This window comes from Coregonus clupeaformis, chromosome 1, assembly GCF_020615455.1.
Source record: "Coregonus clupeaformis isolate EN_2021a chromosome 1, ASM2061545v1, whole genome shotgun sequence".
In the NCBI taxonomy this organism is placed as follows: Eukaryota; Metazoa; Chordata; class Actinopteri; order Salmoniformes; family Salmonidae; genus Coregonus; species Coregonus clupeaformis.
Window position 1 is genome coordinate 61,832,681 of NC_059192.1, and position 24,164 is coordinate 61,856,844.

The 24,164-nt window shown below is 44.7% G+C and overlaps 1 protein-coding gene across 2 annotated transcripts; it reads left to right on the plus strand.

Annotated features, from left to right (window-relative positions):
* Positions 1-3,130: 3,130 nt before the first annotated feature.
* On the plus strand, positions 3,131-23,847 carry LOC121571553 (protein ZNF365). 2 transcript variants are annotated; one of them, XM_041883093.1, is made up of 5 exons: positions 3,131-3,287; positions 21,296-22,084; positions 22,317-22,488; positions 22,872-22,915; positions 23,337-23,847. In XM_041883093.1, the coding sequence occupies exons 2-5, from the start codon at positions 21,315-21,317 to the stop codon at positions 23,515-23,517; spliced, it is 1,167 nt and encodes a 388-aa protein (XP_041739027.1). In that variant the 5' UTR covers positions 3,131-3,287; positions 21,296-21,314; the 3' UTR covers positions 23,518-23,847. The 2 variants fall into 2 exon arrangements, with proteins under 2 accessions (XP_041739027.1, XP_041739017.1); XM_041883083.2 differs by lacking the exon at positions 3,131-3,287 and adding an exon at positions 20,214-20,802.
* Positions 23,848-24,164: the final 317 nt, after the last annotated feature.

The window sequence follows — 24,164 nt, forward strand, 5'->3', positions numbered from 1 at the left end:
CTATTTTCTACATTGTAGAATAATAGTGAAGACATCAAAACTGTGAAATAACACATATGGAATCATGTAGTAGCCAAAAAAGTGTTAAACAAATCAAAATATATTTTATATTTGAGATTCTTCAAATAGCCACCCTTTGCCTTGATGACAGCTTTGAACACTCTTGGCATTCTCTCTACCAGCTTCACCTGGAATGCTTTTCCAACAGTCTTGAAGGAGTTCCCACATATGCTGAGCACTTGTTGGCTGCTTTTCCTTCTCTCTGCCGTCCGACTCATCCCAAACCATCTCAATTGTGCCTTGAATTCTAAATAAATCCCAGACAGTGTCACCAGCAAAGCACACCCACACCATAACACCTCCTCCTCCATGCTTTACGGTGGGAAATACACATGCTGAGATTATCCGTTCACCCACACCGCATCTTACAAAGACACGGCGGTTGGAATCGAAAATCTACAATTTGGACTCTTTATTTATTTTATTTTTTTCACCTTTATTTAACCAGGTAAACCAGTTGAGAACAAGTTCTCATTTACAACTGCGACCTGGCCAAGATAAAGCAAAGCAGTGCGATAAAAACAACAACACAGAGTTACATATGGGGTAAAACAAAACAAAGTCAAAAATACAACAGAAATACATATAATATACAGTGTGTGCAAATTTAGCAAGTTATGGAGGTAAGGCAATAAAATAGGCTATAGTGCAAAATAATTACAATTAGTATTAACACTGGAATGATAGATGTGCAAGAGATGATGTGCAAATAGAGATACTGGGGTACAAATGAGCAAAATAAATAACAATATAGGGATGAGGTAGTTGGGCGGGCTAATTTCAGATGGGCTGTGTACAGGTGCAGTGATCGGTAAGGTGCTCTGACAACTGATGCTTAAAGTTAGTGAGGGAGATAAGTGTCTCCAGCTTCAGAGATTTTTGCAATTTGTTCCAGTCATTGGCAGCAGAGAACTGGAAGGAATTGCGGCCAAAGGAGGTGTTGGCTTTGGGGATGACCAGTGAGATATACCCGCTGGAGCGCAGACTACGGGTGGGTGTTGCTATGGTGACCAATGAGCTAAGATAAGGCGGGGATTTGCCTAGCAGTGATTTATAGATGGCCTGGAGCCAGTGGGTTTGGACTCCAGACCAAAGGACACATTTCCACCGGTCTAATGTCCATTGCTCGTGTTTCTTGGCTCAAGCAAGTCTCTTTTTCTTATTGGTGTCCTTTAGTAGTGGTTTCTTTGCAGCAATTTGACCATGAAGGCCTGATTCACACAGTCCCCTCTGAACAGTTGATGTTGAGATGTGTCTGTTACTTGAACTCTGTGAAGCATTTATTTGGGCTGCAATTTCTGAGGCGGGTAACTGTAATGAGCTTATCCTCTGCAGCAGAGGTAACTCTGGGTCTTCCATTCCTGTGGCGGTCCTCATGAGAGCCAGTTTCATCATAGCACTTGATGGTGTTTGCGACTGCACTTGAAGAAACTTTCAAAGTTCTTGAAATGTTCCGTATTGACTGACCTTCATGTCTTAAAGTAATGATGTAATGTCGTTTCTCTTTGATTAGCTGTTCTTGCCATAATATGGACTTCTAATTTAGTTTACCCTGCGCAGCAGTGCGCACAAAACCCATGTGGAATTCCTAGTCTCCAGCTGCATTTGGAACTGCCGATCTGTGGTCAAGAAGGCTGAGTTGAAGGCTGAGTTGATCTCAGCCTATGTCGCCCTTCAGTCCATACACTTTTTGACCCTGACGGAGACATGGATTACCCCAGAGAACACTGCTACTCCAGCTGCTCTCTGGTCATCTGACTATGTGTTCTCTCATAGTCCAAGAGCATCTGGTTGTCACGGTGGTGGCACAGGGCTACTTATTTCTCCTACGTGAAGGTTCTCTTTTCCACCTCTCTTCTCATTTTAAATTACATGCTGTCACTTGTACACTCAAGCTTAACATTGTTGTCATCTATGGTATACTATGAGTGGTATACTACGAATCAAGCTAGATCTACTCAGGCTTTTATAAAGCTAGCCAGCTTCAAATAGCTTCATCCATACTACGACGATGGATATTGCTCGTCCGCCTGCCGCTAACTCTAGCAAGCTTGTAAATGCGCGTGCATGACGTACATGGCGAGTCGAATGCCGAACTCTTCATTGAGACATTGCTGAAACATCAATCCATGGGTGAGTCAGTGCCACATTTTAATTTGTGCTGAAATCAAAATGAAAGAAAAGTTTTCTTGCAAATTCAGCAGGCTATGGTTGAAATAGGCTTTTAGAAGTGTCGTCTTTATTTTATTACTTATCGTTAATGTCGTCTTTGGTGTGCTTATCAATGCACAAGCACCTTTTTCCCCCTCCCATCCTCCTTCTCCTATCTGTGGAAGAGCTTGTTGCTTTGTGGCCATAGACCTATAATCCATAGAAGGGTTTTGAAAGCTCTAAACCTGGCAATTTGACTGTTAAACTCGTGGGTACACTAGCAATGGCTGCCAGTCTTGACTTGAATGGGAACTGCCATCTATGGATTATATGTTTATGGTTGGTTGCGGCTGTCATTTGCCTTTCCCAAATTTCAAAATACAATCATGCAAAAAACATACAGTTTGGAAAGCAAATGCTGTCATTACTAAATGTGTCATGTGATAGGGATTTTAACATTTAGGGCTGTCCCTGACTAAAGAAAATCTTGGTCGGCCAAGAGTCAACTGTTCTTTCGACCAATTGATGGTAGACATTTTTAAACGTGTATTTTTCCATATATGTGACCCGTTTCAGGAAAATAGGCGTAAGTCGCAAGTCACGACTTCACAGGAGAGCCATTTGAACATTTATTTTTATTTTTATCAAAGTTTTTGGCAGAAATGCCTTCTGGAACATGTGAACTTTCATGTGCCTTAATAACAAACTTGTATACAATCTGTAAATACGAATACAATTGTTAAATTATGAGCCTTGTTGGTTAAGCCACAGAAAAAGACAGCAACCTTCTCACAAGCCATGATTGGCTGAGATAATGAGTGGGCTGGACATGCCGAGAGAGGAGTTCAGATTGGTCTATTTGAGCTGGGCAGTCTGTGTTGGTAATCCTCTCGAACGCGGCTTTTTAAAAAATGAATCGTATAGTGGAGCTGCACAAGTGTTGCTCTCCATTTTCTGGAAGATCGAGTTTTGAAATCAGTGGAATTAGGGTATGATAGCTAAAGAGATGGCGAAAACACCTGTCTCCGGATTACATCTTCAAACTAAGGGCAGCGGTGGCATGATGATGTATACAGGTAAAATACATTGTTTACCTAGCTAGGTTCAATGTTTACCTAGCTAGCTAGCTAGCTACATGTCTTAAGCTATTTACCTAGCTAGGTTCATTGTTTACCTAGCTAGCTAGCTACATGTCTTAAGCTAAAGTGTACAACACCTGTTGAATATGGCTGGTGTCAGTAAACGTCGGCAAAAAAGCGTAATGAAATTGTTGCCAGCTGAGCTGGTTAGGCTGTTTTCATGTCATCGGCTAGAGCATCAAATGTGCGCTCTGAACGCTCCGAGAGCGGAACGAGATGGGTGGGGCTAAAGCTTAAGATGGTGTGAACGATGCTGAATGTGTGTAGACAAAGAGCTCTTCACTAGATACCAAAACATTCAAATGCCATTTTCTCAAAAGGGAGTTTACAAGTTTATCAACTTTCAAAGCATAATTACTTTCCCACTGTTCCTCAAAAATGCAGTGTATGATATACCATTTTGTAGCTCTCAAAGTCTCTACTTTTATCCAATTGAAAAAACAGCATTTCAAATGTTGCTACATATGACAAAATCGAGGTGGTGAGTCACATATTCACACATTCTATGTTTTTCATCAAATCAACTATATTCACTGAGTTTGTCTGATGCTTTAAGCACACTGTTTGATTAAATAATTAAGACACAAATGACTAGAGGGAGTCCGACCAGCAATTTATTTGATGGTGCTGGGCCAGGCTCAGACTTGCTGCCCTGTGTTTTTAAAAAAAGACAGCGAGTGACTGTGTGACTAGCACCCATTCTCTCTCTCTCCTCCCTGGTGCAGCGACCACCACAGAACATCAGTGTTTATAGCACTGTCTGTGTTGCTGAAGCTACAACATAATTACAGCCATTTCTGACTGAAAAGTTCTGTTAAACAAAATCCCTCCTTTTTTTAGGAAAAACATTCCCTATTCCCTCAACCATTGCTCTTTTTACGTGACACATGAATGCATCGCATGCATGTGACCAATAGGGCCTGACCTATAGCATATCATAATCACATCAATAAATCAGTTATAACAAACTCTGAACACCGTAACATGTGACAGCAAAATGGATGCAGAGGAAGTTACAAATAAACTCGAAACGGGGGAATGTTTACTGGTTGATCAGGAGGTAAAGGGAAAGTCAGATGTGTGGAATACATTTGACTTGTGGAAACTACTGGAGATCAAGAAGAGGAGGGTAAGGAGCAAGTGCTGTGTGCATATTATGTGTGCCAAACAGGTGCTGTATAGATTACAATATAATCTTTCTGACGGTTTGGAACAAACAACACTAAATAATTTCTAAGCGCACCAGAGAGTCTGTTGTAACGTTTATTTTTGTTAAGCCTTTATTACAGCAAAGACTGAAAACAGTCGCTTTCATTCGTGAATGCAATTTCCGAAATGGAATGGTTTATTTATTGTTTAAGCTAATTATTCAAGGGTCACTTTTTTTATTTAAAAACTAAAATGCTTGATTGCATTTAAAATCATGAATTACTCGTATGCTGTGTGATGACATTAACAAATGAATGATTGATTGATACAGTAGCCTATAGAAGTATTGAAATATAGGCCTAAGTAAGTTACGGTATTAAGACTTAACAGAATGCGCTCTTAGGCCTACAGCTCAATGGTGGTTATACAAGGCTGCTATACTAATCATACTAATGATAATTACATTACTTACAGTATGATGATTATAATAATAGTAATACTAACAATAAGAAGGAGATCAAGAAAAAGGATCGTTATTAGTATTATTATAAATATTATTTTTCGGACAATTTGGAACAGTGTAAACAACACTAAATAAATTATAAATAATATCAGAGAAGCTGTTCTAACAATAAAAAGTGTAAAGCCTTTATTGCAGCAAATCAAATAATTAAAACAGCTGAATTTGTGAAATTGTTTACTTGACAATTGGTGCTTGGTGCTCACGGAATCAGTAGGCTATTAAACAAACACTCAAACAGGCTACAGAGGCAGGATCTGTCTTATTTCTGTAGATATACAGTATATTGATTTATAAAGCCAGGCACATTTAACAGTTAGGCTATTGATTATATACCTAATTAAGTTGGTTTCCTCTCTCTTCACTTTTCTTAGACAATAGGGCAAGGGCTGTTCTCTCATCTCCTCATTCTGCTGTTGCCTCTGCTGCATTGTTCTCAACACCAATATGCTGGTTAACTTTGCTATTATGCACATAGCAACATTGTCTAGGAAAAGGTACCAATTCAACAGCGCACTGATGTGTTTCTGAACCGTGGACAGTGACCACATGCAATGCGGGAGAACGCGCATTTCTTATAAAATAATATTATTTTTATTAGTGTTGCACCATTGTTCTCATGTAATATAAACATATACAATTTCAGTAGCACATGTCTTAGAGTGATGGACTGTGCCATCCACATGGCCTCCACAATGGATCAGTCCACTCAGACAGGCGCGAATCAGACAGGTGCCTTGTACACCATGATGATATATTTTTATATAAAGAATCTGTCGACCAACAACCTATCAACCAAAGAATCGACCAGTCGACTACATGGGGCCAGCCCTATAACATTACAATTTTGTTACACATTTGTTTAAAATAATTAATAAAATATTTAATCAGTCATCTACCTCAAATGAAGGGGATGATGACACAATCTTTGCGAGAGGGAGGGTATCTGATTTAATTGGTCTTCAACTCGTGGCTCAGACACTTCATTCAGGATAAATGGAGTTAGCTCTGAGTTTGCCTGCCCTGGAGCAGGTTAGTTCTGAAGGATTCATTGCCATAGAAATGTACCTGGCTAAAAGGTAAGCCACTTTTGTATGACTGATTATCCCGAGTTGAACTCAATAGTTGGCCAAATTACTTACCTAACTCCTCAAACCTGCTTCATAGGATAACCCTCTGGTGCCCTTGGACAGTTCCTCAATGAGCGTGACACCTTGATTAGCTAATTTCCCGACGAAGGCTCACAACTCATCGTACAGGGCAACTTCAACCTCCCAATGCCTGACTTTGATTCATTTCTTTCCACCTCTTTCTTTCCATTCCTTTCCTCTTTTGACCTCACAGTCCCCTCCCACTCACAAGGTAGGCAATATGCTTGACCTCATCTTTACTAGAGGCCTACTAACCTCACTGAAACCCCCCTTGACTTCTCTGATCACTACTTTGTTTCCTTTTCTCGCCATCTCTTCCAACGCTACCCAGATGGTCATGTGCCACTTTCTATCACTGTAAATGTCAAGCCTCTGCTGCTAACTCTGGGAAACTCTTCTCCACCTTCTCCCCCCTCCTTAACCCTCCTCCCCCTCCCTCCTCCCTCTCTGCGGACGACTTCGTCAAACACTTAGAAAAAAAGGTTGACGACATCCGCTCCTCATTCACTCAGCCTACTGAGTCCACTGGTCCCACTCACACAGAACTACCCTATGCCTTGACCTCTTTCTCCCCTCTCTCTCCAGATTAAATCCTGCGACTAGTGATGTCCAGCCGCCCGACAACCTGCCCACTTGACTCATCCCCTCCTCCCTTTGCCAGACCATCTCTGGAGACCTTGTACCATTCCTCCCCTCCCTCTAACTTATCCCTGACCACTGGTGTCCCCTCAATTTCAAGATGGTCAGTCACTCCCCTCCTCAAGAAACCAACACTCAACCCCTCGGACGTCAAAACCTACAGACCAGTATCCCTTGTCTATTCTTTCCAAAAGTTATCGCTCTCAGAATTATCTTCTTGACCCTAACCAGTCAGGCTACAAGGCAGCTCACTCAACTGAGACCGCTCTCCTCTGTGTCACAGAGGCTCTCTCCTCTTTCTCATCCTCCTAGATCTATCAGCTGCCTTCGACAACATGAAACATCAGATCCTCCTCTGCACCCTCTCAGGTCTGGGCGTCTCAGGCTCTGCACACTCCTGGATTGCATCCTACCTGGCAGGTTGCTCCTACCAGGTGGTGTGGCGAGAATCTGTGTCTGCCCCATGTGCTCTCACTACTGGTGTCCCTCAGGGCTCGGTTCTAGGCCCTCTACTCTTTTCTCCATACACTAAGTCGCTCGGCTCTGTCATATCCTCACATGGTCTCTCCTACCATTGCTATGGGGATGACACTCAACTACCATTTCTCCTTTCCCCCCTTCTGACACCCAAGTGGCGACACGCATCTCTGCGTGCCTGGCAGAAATCTCCACTTGTATGTCGGCCCACCACCTCAAGCTCAGCCTCGACAAGACGGAGCTGCTCATCCTCCCGGGGCCTTACTGCAACTCTCTGTTGGCTGGGCTCCCCGCTTGTGCCATCAAACTCCTGCAACTTATCCAGAAACGCCACAGCACACCTGGTGTTCAACCTTCGCAAGTTCTCCCATATCACCCCACTCCTCCGCACACTCTACTGGCTTCCAGTCGAAGCTCACATCATCTTCAAGACCCTGTTGCTTGCCAATAGAGCAGCAAGGGGAACTGCCCCTCCCAACCTTCAGGCTATGGTCAAACTTTACACCAGTGGAGGCTCCTCAGAGGAGGAAGGGGAGGACCATCCTCCTCAGTGAATTTCATATCATTTTTAGATACAATTATACTAAATATATTCACGTCACCAAATAATTGATTAAAACACACTGTTTTGCTATGAAGGTCTACAGTAGCCTCAGCAGCACTCTGTAGGGTAGCACCATGGTGTAGCCGGAGGACAGCTAGCTTCTGTCCTCCTCTGGGTACATTGCCTTCAATACAAAACCTAGGAAGCTCTTGATTCTCACACCCTTGCATAGACTTACACCGTAATTATGACAACTTCCGGAGGACGTCCTCCAACCTATCAGAGCTCTTGCAGCATGAACTGACATGTTGTCCACCCAATCAAAGGATCAGAGAATGAATCTAGTACTGAAAGCATAAGCTACAGATAGCTAGCACCGCAGTGCATAAAATGTGGTGAGTAGTTGACTCAAAGAGAGAGAAAGACAATAGTTGAACAGTTTTGGAGAAGCAAGAGAAAGAGCTAGCTATATCTGGTTGTATTTTGTTGTACTTTCACTTAGCTAGCTAGTTTAGCCTACTCAAAGAGAGAATATGTAGTTGCTATGTTTTTGATTGTAGTAGGTGAAACATGCTTATAACCCTGTCAAAAGAATGAAACACATTAATTTGCTGTAGGATCGAAGTTCCAAAGACATCGTATTGGTTGATAGAAATAAAAGGTTGATATTCGGTTGTTTTTGGCTAAATAGAGCTTGCAGGGGCCTCCTGGGTGGTGCAGCGGTCTAAGGCGCTGCATCGCGGTGTTGAGGCGTCACTACAGCCTGGGGTTCGATCCCAGGCTGTGTCATTACTGGCCGTGACTGGGAGTCCTATAGGGCGGCACACAATTGGCCCAGCATCGTCTGGGTTACGGGAAGGTATGGCCAGGGGGGCTTTACTTGCACTCTAGCGACTCCTTGTGGCGGGCCGGGTGCCTGCGGGCTGACTTCAGTCGTCAGTTGAACGATGTTTCCTCCGACACATTGGTGTAGGTGGCTTCCGGGTTAAGTGAGCGGGTGTTAAGAAGCGCGGTTTGGCGGGTCATGTTTCAGAGGACGCATCACTCGACCTTTGCCTCTCCCGAGCCCGTTGGGGAGTTGCAGCGATGAGACAAGATCGTTTGGCCGGCCGGGATGTCCTTGTCCCATCGCGCCCTAGCGACTCCTTGTGTTGGACTGGGCGCATGCACACTGACTTCGTACGCCAGTTGTTTCCTCCGACACATTGGTGCGGCAGGCTTCTGGGTTAAGCGAGCAGTGTGGCTTGGCAGGGTCGTGTTTCTGAGGACACATGGCTCTCGACCTTCGCCTCTCCTGAGTCCGTACGGGAGTTGCAGCGATGGGACAAGACTTTAACTACCAATTCAATATCACGAAAAAGGGGTATTAAAAGAGAATGGTGGAACCTCTTTGCACATGTCGTCTGATGATAGGGATTTTGGTTTTCCACCATTTTAAGTGCTGTGCACCATCTGTTGTGTTTGACCTCCATCATCCCAGACACCCAACCCTGTCTTCTCCACGTTGGCCCCATCCTTCCACGATTCTACTGAAAGATAGAACAGAAATTTGCATCCTGTAGCACTAACTCCAAAAAGTTTTGGGACACTGTAAAGTCCATGGAGAATAAGAGCACCTCCTCCCAGCTGCCCACTGCACTGAGGCTAGGAAACACTGTCACCACCGATAAATCTACGATAATCGAGAATTTTAATAAGCATTTTGCTACGGCTGGCCATGCTTTCCACCTGGCTACCTCTACCCCTGTTAAGCTATGGTTAAACCCAGCACTCAGAGAAACAAAACACGACTAAGGGAGTGGAAGAAACAAAAATTATTTTAATAAAAGTTCAATTTGTCTTAGTCCAAAAACAACTGAAGAAAAGGAACAGAGTGGGCTAGTCGGCTCCAGAGGAAGGAGAGGCTGAGGCAGGCAGGCAGGCAGGCAGTGCAACCCGCAGCTGCACAGGAGAGGCAGATCCTGAGCACGCCCCCCGATCCACTTCAGACCCACACCGGCAGACGCACCAACATAATGGGGACAAACACACATACAGATACAACAGACAAAGAGGGGACAAAACAAGGAGGAAGGGAAACAGAAAAGGGAGAGACAAGCTGCCCACATAACAGTACCCCCCCCCTCAATGGTCGCCACCTGGCGACCCACCAGGCCTATCAGGGTTGTCGTGATGGAAGTCCGTGATCAGCTGAGGATCCAACACAAAACGCTTAGTGACCCAAGACCTCTCCTCTGGTCCATAACCTTCCCAATCGACTAGGTATTGGAGACCCCTACCCCGTCTCCGAGAGTCCAGGAGCCTACTGACGGTGTAGGCCGGATGGTCGTCAATGAGGCGAACAGGTGGAGGTGGATCTGCCGGCGGACACAAAAGGCTGGAGGACACAGGTTTCAGTTCGGAGACGTGGAAAGTAGGGTGTATCTTCATGGCTGAAGGCAACTTCAAACGAACCGCAGCGGGGTTAACGATGGACTCCACCACAAACGGACCCAGGTACCGAGGAGACAGCTTGCGTGATTTGGTACGAAGAGGTACGTTCTTTGATGACAGCCAAACTTCTTGACCAGGATGAAACACAGGTGCGGGAGTCATGCTCCTATCCGCTGTCGTCTTGTTCCTGTCGGTGGTCCGAAGCAACGCTTCCCGAGCGTCGCTCCACACTCTCTGGCAGCGGCGGAGGTTCTCCTGAACCGAAGGAACAGCCAATTCCTTCTCCTGAGCAGGAAACAGAGGGGGTTGATAACCCATGGTTACTTCGAAGGGTGAAAGGCCGGTGACAGAGGTGGTGAGGGAGTTGTGGGCGTACTCTATCCAAAGCAGATGTTTGGCCCAGGATGATGGATGTTGAGCAGCCACACAACAAAGGGTTGCTTCGAGGTCTTGATTGGCTCTTTCTGTTTGACCGTTGGTCTGGGGATGAAACCCTGAGGACAGACTAACGGAAGCACCCAAAGCAGAACAGAAAACCTTCCAAACACGGGAAGTAAACTGTGGGCCTCTATCAGATACGATGTCCACAGGTATTCCATGGGGACGGAATACATGTTGGACTAGGAGGTCCGCTGTCTCACTGGCAGACGGTAATTTTGGTAATGCTATATAGTGAACAGATTTAGAGAATCTGTCCACAATGGTAAGTATAGTATCATTACCTTCAGACTTGGGTAGGCCGGTGACAAAATCCATGGCTATGTGGGACCAGGGACGGCTGGGAACTGGGAGGGGTAGCAGCAGCCCCGAAGGGGACTGATGGGAGGCTTTGCCCCGAGCACAGGTTGAACAGGCTGCCACAAAAGCCCGAACGTCAGTTTCCATTGAAGGCCACCAAAAATGTATCTTAAGCAGCGTCAACGTGCGTCTCATCCCAGGGTGACCAGCAAAACGGGAGGTGTGAATCCACTGCAACACCTGAGACCGGACCGTCTCGGGAACAAAGAGTAGGTTGGGAGGTCCATCACCCGGTCCCGGGTCCGTGGCAAGTGCAGTCTTCACCAGAGACTCAATCTCCCACTGTACTGCCGCCACGACGCATGAGGAAGGTAGGACTGCCTCAGGCTCGCTGGTCTCCGAAGGGTCAGCAAACTGGCGGGACAAAGCGTCTGGTTTAACATTTCTTGACCCCGGTCTGTATGTTAGAATAAAGTTAAACCTACTAAAAAACAGGGCCCATCTGGCTTGGCGTGAGTTGAGTCTCTTAGTGGCTTGGATGTAAGCCAAGTTTTTGTGGTAGGCAGTTCAGCTCCATCCAGCCAGTGCCGCCATTCTTCTAGTGCTAGCTTGACCGCCAGCAGTTCCCTGTTTCCAACGTCGTAATTCCGTTCTGTGGGTGACAATTTCTTGGAGAAAAAAGCACAGTGGTGAAGCTTTTGGTCAGTGGGGGAGCGCTGGGAGAGGACTGCTCCCACACCTGAGTCAGACGCGTCCACCTCCACAATAAACTGCAGAGAGGTATTGGGGTGTATCAACACAGGGGAGGTGGAAAACAGTTCCTTCAAAACCCCTACCGCCTGCTCCGCCTCAGGGGACCACAGAAAAGGGACTTTTGGGGATGTGAGTCTAGTAAGGGGTGCCACCACTTTACTAAAACCCTTAATGAATCTACGGTAGAAGTTAGCAAAGCCCAAAAATCGTTGAAGTTGCTTACGGGAGGTGGGTGTGGGCCATTCCGTCACTGCCCGGATCTTCTCGGGGTCCGCCTTCACCTGCCCGCTCTCAATGATGAAACCAAGGAACGATGTAGACTGTTTGTGGAACTCACACTTTTCTGCTTTGACGTACAGCTTATTCTCCAAGAGCCGTTGAAGGACTTGACGGACGTGTGACTCATGCTCCTCGGGTGACTTGGAAAAAACAAGAATATCATCCAGGTATACAAAGACAAAACGGTTCAAAAAATCCCTAAGAACATCGTTCACCATGGCTTGGAATACAGCAGGGGCGTTAGAGAGCCCAAAGGGCATGACCAAATACTCAAAATGCCCCAGTGGAGTGTTGAAAGCGGTTTTCCACTCATCTCCCTTTCGGATTCTGACAAGGTGATAAGCGTTCCTGAGGTCGAGCTTGGAGAAAACTGTGGCGCCATGCAGAGGTTCAAAAGCTGAGTTGATGAGTGGAAGGGGATACTTGTTTTTAACAGTTATGTTGTTTAAACCCCTGAAATCGATACAGGGGCGTAACGACTTGTCTTTCTTTTCAACGAAAAGAAACCTGCACCCAAAGGAGACGACGAGGGACGGATTATGCCCGAGGCCAGAGAATCACCAATATACTGCTCCATTGCCTCTCTTTCCGGTCGGGACAGATTGTATAAGCGACTAGAGGGCAAGGGAGCACCAGGAAGCAGTTCAATAGGGCAATCATAAGGCCTATGTGGTGGTAGAGACAGAGCCTTGTCCTTACTGAAAACCTCAGCTAAGTCATGGTATTCTTTGGGGACAGATGACAGATCGGGAGGAGCTGAGGGATGAGTTGGGTTACACTTAGTGGGGGAACCGCTGACCTAAGGCACTCTGAATGGCAGTTAGTGCTCCAACTGAGAATGGTGTGACGTGTCCAATCAATTTGTGGGTTGTGAAGAGCCAACCAGGGGAAGCCAAGGATTAGGGGGGTAGCTGAGCCAGACATAACTCTTAACTGAATGCTTTCACAATGATTGCCAGAAATCACTAGGGAAACGGGGGTGGTTTGATGAGTTATCTCCGCGAGGAGGCGCCCATCAAGGGCTGTGACTCGAATGGGGGTAGGTAGTGGCTCCACGGGGATACGAGCTTGTGTAACGAACTGGTGGCTAATAAAGTTGTCTTCTGCACCTGAGTCTATGAGAGCTGAGAGTGGCAGGGAATGACTCTGGAAACGTAAGGTTACAGGTACTTGTAATCGGGGAATGATGGGTTCATGATCTAACTCTGGGCTCGCAAGTAGACCCACCGTTACGAGCGAGCCTTGTCTTTTGGTCGCTTAGGGCATGTAGCCAGAATGTGTGTGGCGTCTCCACAGTACAGGCACTCACCCGCCTGGAGGCGCCGTTGCCGCTCCGCTGGAGGTAGTCGAGCTCGACCCACTTGCATTGGTTCCTCCTCTGTGCTCGGGATGGGATCAGGAACAAGAAGCTGCCGGCTCCGGGGAGGCGAGACTCGAGTGGTTGAAGGCTGGGGAACTCGTCCTCCTAGAGGTGGCCGACCGCCTCTCTCCCGACGCCTCTCCCGCAACCGGTTGTCTAGCTTAATGGACAGGGAAACGAGAGAATGTAAATCATGTGGCTCGTCACGAGCAGCCAGTTCATCCTTAATGGCTTCATTCAAACCGTTTAGAAATGCTCCTTGAAGTGCCACATTGTTCCACTTGGAGTCCGCTGCCAAAGTCCAGAACTCAATAGAGTACTCAGCCACACTGTTAGAACCCTGGCTCAAATTAAAAAGTATCTTGGAGGAATTACCCACATGGTCAGGATGGTCAAAAACAGTCTTCAATTTAGCAGAAAAATCAGCAAAAGTCAATCCAGTCAAAGTTTGATTTGAGCACACAGCCTCAGCCCAAACCAGAGCTCTCCCTCTTAACAGCCCCAGAACATAATGTACCTTAGAGGAATCAGTAGAAAACGACAGTGGTCTCTGCCGAAAAATCAAGTCACACTGAAGCAAAAATCCCCGGCACTTGTCCAATTCTCCATTGAACGGTTCAGGCGACGTGACAGGGGGTTCCCGATGGAACGATGCCTGCATAATGTCCGAGGAAACAACTTGGGGTGCATCAAACTGGGGGTCAGAGAGAGATGGAGAACTGATAACAGACAATTTAGAGACTTGTGTTGTTAACTGAGTCACCTGGTTCAGCAGTTGATGATTATTTTCCAAAAGAGTCCGAATCAATTGGTCATGCTGTCCTAGCAACGTTCCTTGAGCCTGGATAGCTTGTTGGAAGCTGTCTTCGTTTGCCCCGTGCTGTTTCTCTGTTGGGTCCATGGCCAGATCGTTCTGTTAAGCTATGGTTAAACCCAGCACTCAGAGAAACAAAACACGACTAAGGGAGTGGAAGAAACAAAAATTATTTTAATAAAAGTTCAATTTGTCTTAGTCCAAAAACAACTGAAGAAAAGGAACAGAGTGGGCTAGTCGGCACCGGAGGAAGGAGAGGCTGAGGCAGGCAGGCAGGCAGGCAGGCAGGTTGGGAGGTATGTCTGAACTGAAGACAAAACAAACGACAGGTTAAGGAGAGTAAAGAGCCAGGCTGAAGACAAAGACAATTAAACTCTACTGGTGAGCCAAGTTACCGCTCTAGTAAGAACAACGATCTGGCGCCGGTGGAGAGCCATGCCCAGGAATTAGTAGTGCAGGTTGATGAGAGAATAGGATGCAGCTGCGTAGGCAGGAATCACTGGAAACAACCCGCAGCTGCACAGGAGAGGCAGATCCTGAGCACGCCCCCCGATCCACTCCAGACCCACACTGGCAGACGCACCAACAAAATGGGGACAAACACACATACAGATACAACAGACAAAGAGGGGACAAAACAAGGAGGAAGGGAAACAGAAAAGGGAGAGACAAGCTGCCCACATAACAACCCCGGCCACCAGCTCTGCCCCCCCCCCCAATTCTCGGGCCGACTCTCAATTCTCGGGCCGACTCTATTCTCTGTGTATATCAATGATGTCGCTCTTGCTGCTGGTGACTCTCAGATCCACCTCTACGCAGACGACACCATTTTGTATACATCTGGCCCTTCATTGGACACTGTGCTAACAAACCTCCAAACAAGCTTCAATGCCATACAACACTCCTTCTATAGCCTCCAACTGCTCCTAAACGCTAGTAAAACTAAATGCATGCTCTTCAATCGAACACTGCTTGCACCCGCCTGCCCGACTAGAATCACTATTCTCGGCGGGTCTGACTTAGAATATGTGGACAACTACAAATACCTAGGTGTCTGGTTAGACCGTAAACTCTCCTTCCAGACTCACATTAAGCATCTCCAATCCAAAGTTAAATCTAGAATCGGCTTCCTATTTCGCAACAAAGCCTCCTTCACTCATGCTGCCAAACATGCCCTCGTAAAACTGACTATCCTACCGATCCTTGACTTCGGCGATGTCATTTACAAAATAGCCTCCAACACTCTACTCAGCAAATTGGATGTAGTATATCACAGTGCCATTCGTTTTGTCACCAAAGCCCCATATACTACCCACCATTGTGACCTGTACGCTCTCATTGGCAGGCCCTCACTACATATTCGTCCCCAAACCCACTGGCTCCAGGTCATCTATAAATCACTGCTAGGCAAATCCCTGCCTTATCTTAGCTCATTGGTCACCATAGCAACACCCACCCGTAGTATGCGCTCCAGCAGGTACAGTTGAAGTCGGAAGTTTACATACACTTAGGTTGGAGTCATTAAAACTCGTTTTTCAACCACTCCACAAATGTCTTGTTAACAAACTATAGTTTTGGCAAGTCGGTTAGGACATCTACTTTGTGCATGACACAAGTAATTTTTCCAACAATTGTTTACAGACAATTACATTATTTCACTTATAATTCACTGTATCACAATTCCAGTGGGTCAGAAGTTTACATACACTAAGTTGACTGTGCCTTTAAACAGCTTGGAAAATTCCAGAAAATGATGTCAAGGCTTTAGAAGCTTCTGACATCATTTGAGTCATTTGGAGGTGTACCTGTGGATGTATTTCAAGGCCTACCTTCAAACTCAGTGCCTCTTTCAACCAGGCGGTGTCAGAGGAAGGCCCTCAAAATTGTCAAAGACTCCAGCCACCCTAGTCATAGACTGTTCTCTCTGCTACCGCACGGCAAGCGGTACCGTAGTGCCAAGTCTAGGTCCAAAAGACTTCTCAACAGCTTCTACCCCCAAGCCATAAGACTCCTGAACAGCTAATCATGGCTACCCGGACTATTTGCACTGCCCCCCCCACCCCATCCTTTTTACGCTGCTGCTACTCTGTTAATTATTTATGCATAGTCCTTTAACTCTACCCACATGTACATATTACCTCAACTACCTCAACTAGCCGGTGCCCCCGCACATTGACTCTGCAACGGTACCCCCCTGTATATATAGCCTCCCTACTGTTATTTTATTTTACTTCTGCTCTTTTTTTCTCAATACTTTTTTTGTTGTTGTTTTATTTTTACTTTTTTTGTTAAAAATAAATGCACTGTTGGTTAAGGGCTGTAAGTAAGCATTTCACTGTAATGTCTGCACCTGTTGTATTCGGCGCATGTGACCAATAAAAATTGATTTGATTTGATCTTTGCTTGACATCATGGGAAAATCAAAAGAAATCAGCCAAGACCTCAGAAAAATTATTGTAGACCTCCACAAGTTTGGTTCATCCTTGGGAGCAATTTCCAAACGCCTGAAGGTACCACGTTCATCTGTACAAACAATAGTACGCAAGTATAAACACCATGGGACCACGTAGCCGTCATACCGCTCAGGAAGGAGAAGTGTTCTGTCTCCTAGAGATTAACGTACTTTGGTGCAAAAAGTGCAAATCAATCCCAGAACAACAGCAAAGGCCCTTGTGAAGATGCTGGAGGAAACAGGTACAAAAGTACCTATATCCACAGTAAAACGAGTTCTATATCGACATAACCTGAAAGGCCGCTCAGCAAGGACAACCGCCATAAAAAAGCCAGACTATGGTTTGTAACTGCACATGGGGACAAAGATTGCACTTTTTGGTCTGATGAAACAAAAATAGAACTGTTTGGCCATAATGTCCATTGTTTGGAGGAAAAAGGGGGCTTGCAAGCCGAAGAACACCATCCCAACCGTGAAGCACGGGGTGGCAGCATCATGCTGTGGGGGTGCTTTGCTGCAGGAGGGACTGGTGCACTTCACAAAATAGATGGCATATCATGAGGAAGGAAAATTATGTGGATATATTGAAGCAACATCTCAAGACATCAGTCAGGAATTTAAAGCTTGGTCGCAAATGGGTCTTCCAGATGGACAATGACCCTAAGCATACTTCCAAAGTTGTGGCAAAATGGCTTAAGGACAACAAAGTCAAGGTATTGGAGTGGCCATCACAATGCCCTGACCTCAATCCTATAGAACATTTGTGGGCAGAACTGAAAAAGCGTGTGCGAGCAAGGAGGCCTACAAACCTGACTCAGTTACACCAGCTCTGTCAGGAGGAATGGGCCAAAATTCACCCAACTTATTGTGTGAAGCTTGTTTAAGTCTACCTGAAACGTTTGACCCAAGTTAAACAATTTAAAGGCAATGCTACCAAATACTAAATGAGTGTATGTAAACTTCTGACCCACTGGGAATGTGATGAAAGAAATAAAAGCTGAAATAAATCATTCTCTCTACTATTATTCTGACATTTCACATTCTTAAAATAAAGTGGTGATCCTAACTGACCTAAAACAGGGAATTTTTACTAGGATTAAATGTCAGGAATTGTGCAAAACTGAGTTTAAATGTATTTGGCTAAGGTGTATGTAAACTTCCGACTTCAACTGTATATCTCACTGGTCATCCCCAAAGCCAACACCTCCTTTGGCCGCCATTTCTTCCAGTTCTCTGCTGCTAATGACTGGAACGAACTGCAAAAATCTCTGAAGCTGGAGACTCTTATCTCCCTCACTAACTTTAAGCATCAGTTGTCAGAGCAGCTTACCGATCACTGCACCTGTACACAGCCCATCTGTAATTAGCCCACCCAACTACCTCATCCCCATATTGTTATTTATTTTGCTCATTTGCACCCCAGTATCTCTATTTGCACATCTTCTTCTGCACATCTATCACTCCAGTGTTAATACTACATTTGATTATTTTGCACTATGGCCTATTTATTGCCTTACCTCCATAACTTACTACATTTGCACACACTGTATATAGATTTTCTATTGTGTTATTGACTGTATGTTTTGTTTTATCCCATGTGTAACTCTGTGTTGTTGTTGTTTTTATCGCACTGCTTTGCTTTATCTTGGCCAGGTCGCAGTTGTAAATGAGAACTTGTTCTCAACTGGCTTACCTGGTTAAATAAAGGTTAAATAAAATAAAATAAAAATAAAAAAGTGCATATCGTTATTTTGTGACAGGGAGTTGGCCAGTGATTAGTCACGCCTTAGAATGGTGGGGGTTCAGTACATTCATGTGAACTAGCATAATGTCACTTATGACACAAGCTAAGGTCTGATGGGTGAAGTTGTATACTGTAATGTTGAAAGACCCGAAACATGATCCTAGGAAACATCACTGATGATGTGTCCAAGAGCACAGAGATGTATTTATCAAATAATTCAGTATATGAAATGGGCAAGCCCTCAATTTTTTATCCATATGTAACAGATGTTAATCATACTCTCCTTGCGTTGTGTATAGTTCAAAGAAATCACCCCAGCCAGTGGTCCCAGTTGATCGTTATTTATTATCTGCGATTAAATAGGAAACAGCAAGTTAGTTGCGCAGCGTTTAATGATGTTGATGGCTGTTGATGGTAAAATCTGTAGCATGAAAACAACTGTGTTAGCAGTGAGCTTAAGTGACCATTACAATCGGTGCATGCTAGCAAACACATTTATATACAGCAATCATATACCAAAGCACATCTGAGAAAGCCCCTCAATCCTTAACAGGTACCATATACCCACACATGTATAAATCAGGAATGTACAGCAAACTTGTACACATTCTAAAATATAAAAATAGAATACAGTATTCAGAACGTGACCTTCCCCTTGCATCACATTTTCATACTGGGGAGACCTGACGTTCGCGATCTTCCCCCCCTATCTGCAAGCGGGGCCAATAACAACACGCCTTATTTTCATCGGAATTGAACCAACCAATAAGAGTGCTTGAACATTAAATACACATTTCTTTAGAGGCAAGTGGAAACATAACCATCCCTGTTACACATATCAGTATATCTACTGATGAGTACTTTAAAAAGGCAACTGATTACCATGAGTGAAATATATCAACAAATTATCTCTCAGTTCCAAAGCTTCTTCTATAGGAGGGGCACCGAAATCAAATCTCACTTAGGGTCCCAAATCGTATTGAGCTGACACTGCTCCTGTCTCATGTGGAAATACACTTTAATGGAAGTTGTCACAAAATAACAGAGTTTGAGTTTGTCTGTTGTTGCTATTTGCACTGTAATGCACTGTAAACATTTTAATATTTGATCAATCATTCAGCCTATATTCAGTCAGCAAAACAGGCTTTTTAAAATTCAAACATATTGAGCAATAAAAGTAATAACTGACAGATTGATTATCAAAATAGTTGTAAGTTGCAGCTGTAGTGTATTGACAATATGAGGGTGTTAAATGTTGTTTAAATGGAACTGAAAGAAGGTTGATTGTTGCTATCAAGAGGGAAGGTTTTAGCATGACGTCACATATGACAGACAGGAAGTGGGTGGTAGGATACGGGGATTGAACAGTAGAGGGAGCCATTCAACTCTTGGAAGGCTATATAAAGGGGGGAGCAACGACGGAGAGTTAGAACACAGGAAGATTTATTTGGGGACTGTTTCTCCGGATCTCCGCGGGTCCGTACTTATGCTGTAACTCGTGGTATTAATAAAAGGCCTTTGAACACGATACAGCTTAAGCAGACTCCTTGATTGACGGTAACACCTACGAATGACCGACACTACACAGCTCTAAAAACAGTACTCAAAATACATGTCAATATTTTAAGACTTTAAATATTCGATGAGGGTTGTTGCCGTCAAGCGCTTGTATTCCATGGTGAGAGATACTATGCTACCAGCCTCATGCCAAGAATATGCATAGCCATCTCCGGACAACTCCAATATAAAGTGTTTTTTCTCAAAGTTGCCGGTATGTCACGTGTCCTACTTATAGCAGTACACTTGTAACAACCTAAGCATTACGACACTTCTGTCCTTCCTTGGGGGGCAAAAAAATGCCACCTGCTGGAGGGAAACAGATTTTCCGTCGAGTTGGGCCTCTTCCTCTCTGCCTGAATCCAACAAATTACACGGTAGACTCCTCCTCCTCACCACTGTCTGAGATGCACATTATGGAATTCAATGCAAAAATACGATTTTAACGGCCTGACAGTTAATAACATATAATTTCTTATTTATTAACTTAGTTGGAAATTATATGACTATTTAAATTCAATTCAACAATTTATTTGACGGCGCAGAATATATATGCCATTATGTGTGCAACGTTGATTACAAGGGCCAATGAAGGCACTGTTCTGGTTCGAATCGGTAGCCAGTAAACGCGACATTGTGGCTATTTTACTGACTTAGCAACATTCCATTGATATTTGGTTGCTGATCGTCACTAGTTTATACATGACCATTCCCAGGTAGGCCTACAGGAGGGGTGGCTGTGTTCATTGCGCTCAGCAGACTACAAATTTCACAACCCTACGCAGGAAATTTGTGTGCGGGGAATTCTTGCTCTTTTGCATGACATCATCATGCAAATACAGGTAAACTATATATTTATGCGAGATTACATGCATCAATAGCTCGAAATAAATAACGTAATATAAAACACCATGGGGCTATGTATTGGCAGCAGCAGCCTGGCTAACTAGCTAGCTAGTAGTAGTGAGCCATGCATCGGGTAGGAAGAGATGCTAGCAGCATTAGCTAATAGCTAGCCAATTAAAAATGACCTGTTACATTTATGAAAAGCTGTTATACACAGTTAATATCGAGAGCCCATATGTGCCATTGATTAGCTAAATACTTTAATTGTATTTACATGATTATGCTGTCACTGTCATCTGTTGTTGGCTGGTTGTTGATTTAAACAAATGTAGGCTTGATTTGATAGCCTATATTGTTGAATATGAGTCAATTGCAGTAATATAGCTGAGTGCTATATACATGAGATATCAGTCTTGTCATAAGTCTACTGTAGTTGGATTACTTATATCAAAGTCATGTATCAGCTGACTGTAACCATTGTGTGTTTAGCTTCCAGGTCGTAGGTGAAATGCAGCAGAAGGTATGTGCCAGGAGTACCTCTCTCCTCACTGAGAATGGGCAGGCTTGTGGGGCATCTGCTGACTCCCAGCTCCCATTTAGGTGCCCTCGGTGTGGGGAGCATGAGAGGTTCCATAGCCTGGCCTCCTTGAGAGACCACCTGGAATACAGCCACAGCTACTACCACACCATGCACGAGCTGAGCCTCCCGACCCGCAGGGGGCACTCTCACCCAGAGAGAGCCCTGCATGTGCGCTCCCTGAGTGACACACGAGAGGTCACTAGTTGCATAGAGAGGTGTCGTACGCATAGTGTGGGGACGCAGGCAGCAGAGGAGATACAGACTGAGGAGGAGGAAGAGGAAGAAGAGGCCAGTAAAGATTATTTAAAATTCCACAAGTCCAGCCCTGGGACAGATCATATCCCCTTCCCCTTTCCATTTGACGACCCTCCAGACCCAGGCAGCGAGCCAGAGGTAGTGTCCCCAGAGTGGAGTGTCTGTGCTGGGGAGGTGTCGGTCCGGCGCAGGCTTGCCAAGGTCCTGCTGGCAGCGGACAGCACCATGCAGAGGAGGCTGCACAGGGTCAGCACGGAGCTGGCCCAGACGGACACAGAGCTGCTGTGTGAGCGTGCCCACTCCCAGCACCTGGCCCAGGAGAGGCAGGAGGTACAGGAGCGGGAGAGGGCGCTGAGCCGCCAGGTGGACGTGGCCGTGATGGTGATTGCCACGCTAAAGGAGCAGCTGAACGAGTCAGAGTACGAGCTGGAGAGGAGAGAACAGTGAGTAGTGTCTGAGCCAGTAACTCAATCTTAACCTTTCCTTACCCTATTGTTAGTCAAAATCATAGTCATGAGGTCAAATGGCAGACAGTACACTAATCTGGTAACTCCTTAGATTGTTGCTAGTGGAGGTACTGTAGTTATTGCAGTAGCAACATTATTTAGCATGTTACTAGATACTCCCCTCATTGTTCCCCTCAGGTCTTAGATTTTGTTTCTGTATTTTTTTTAGAGAAGTCATTACCATTCAGAATTTTCTGGAGGCTGCAACCCAGCATGAGATATGTGGTAAAGTTCGGATCCAACGTTTCATTGAGAACCTGCTGAAACGCATCGCCCTGGCTGAGAGGCTACTGGAGTACTATCAGAGCTCCCCCAGTCCACCAACCTACACCGATTACATGGTACTGTACAATATCAAGCCTGTTTCCTACTACTGACAGCAATGTGTTGACAATGACGGATTCCTTTTCAAAGGTTTTTGTGGCAGCTGCTCTTACTTTTTTGGTTTTATGCTTCTCATAGATGGCAACGGAAAGACGGTTAGGGAGAGAGTAGAGAATATCATAATTTTTACACATTTGAACCCTCGTGAGAACTGTTGATCGTAATTGGCATCCCAGATTCAGTTGGGGAGTTGAGAGGAAGCCTTTTCAAATATGTTTTCTTCCTCCGTATCGATCTAAAAAAGGGAAAAATGATAGCCTTTCAAACATCCCAGAACTGGATAATATCAGCTTTGGTGTAAACAGTAGAAATACCTGACATATTTTCATCTCCCCTGCAGCACCAGACAGCTGGAAATGGACCTCATAGAATCACCAAAAGCAGGCGAGTTTGTGAACTGAATTTTTTACTGTTGATATACAGTACCAGTCTTCACTATTATTCTACAATGTAGAAAATAGTAAAAATAAAGAAACCCTGGAATGAGTAGGTGTGTCCAAACTTTTGACTGGTACTGTACATGATCTACGTTTTCCATAGTTGGGCCCATGAGCTTTGGGCCGTGCCTTAGTGTCTCACTTTGATTACAATGCTGAGTTTCCAGTTTCAAAGGTTAGGACATGGTTACATATAAATTATACATAGGGATCCCTTGTCGTAAATGAGATTTTGTGTCCTCCTCATTCATTAGTAATGATTCTGAGTTTTATCTTCTACACTAATCCTGAGTCTGTCATCGTTACCTGCTGCCTGTTGAAGCATTGGTTTTATGTCTGAGGTTTGTTGCACTGTCCCCTGATTCTAGGTCAGCAGGTTACCAGCTGTCACAGTCCTGTCCCCAGGAGGGTAGAACACACCCCTCCCAGTTAGGACGGGCATTCCCCAAAGCCCCTAGTGAGAGAGTGGGTCACTCTGGCTACTTCAGACCTGATCGCAGGGATGAAGTCTGGAACCAGCGCCGCAGATCAGCTGGATTTGAGGACTAGGTAACCTGACCAGGGCCCGACAAATGAATGTATATATGCTATGTATTTACTGAATGTGTAGATAATACTGAGCAGGGGATGCTTTATGGCCATGTGTATGCTAGTTTTTGCTCCATTCTGTCCTAGAGGTTGCTACTGTCCTAGTTTCAACTTTGGAAGTACTGTAGTAACTTGATGGATAGGTATTTCTGATCCTCATTGATGTTTTAATTACTATTAAGTCATACTATTACTGAGTGTAGATCTAAGAAAATACAGAATTGTATTAAAAAAAAATATATATATATATACAGTGAGGGGAAAAAAGTATTTGAATCCCTGCTGATTTTGTACGTTTGCCCACTGACAAAGAAATGATCAGTCTATAATTTTAATGGTAGGTTTATTTGAACAGTGAGAGACAGAATAACAACAACAAAATCCAGAAAAACGCATGTCAAAAATGCTATAAATTGATTAGCATTTTAATGAGGGAAATAAGTATTTGACCCCCTCTCAATCAGAAAGATTTCTGGCTCCCAGGTGTCTTTTATACAGGTAACGAGCTGAGATCAGGAGCACACTCTTAAAGGGAGTGCTCCTAATCTCAGTTTGTTACCTGTATATAAGACACCTGTCCACAGAAGCAATCAATCAATCAGATTCCA

Excerpts from the sequence above, each read along its gene's own strand:
- LOC121571553 (XM_041883083.2), top strand. The coding sequence starts at position 20,780 with ATGACATCATCATGCAAATACAG. Across the intron at positions 22,085-22,316 it reads GAGCTGGAGAGGAGAGAACA|AGAAGTCATTACCATTCAGA; the intron begins GTGAGTAGTGTC and ends TATTTTTTTTAG. Across the intron at positions 22,489-22,871 it reads CAACCTACACCGATTACATG|CACCAGACAGCTGGAAATGG; the intron begins GTACTGTACAAT and ends TCTCCCCTGCAG.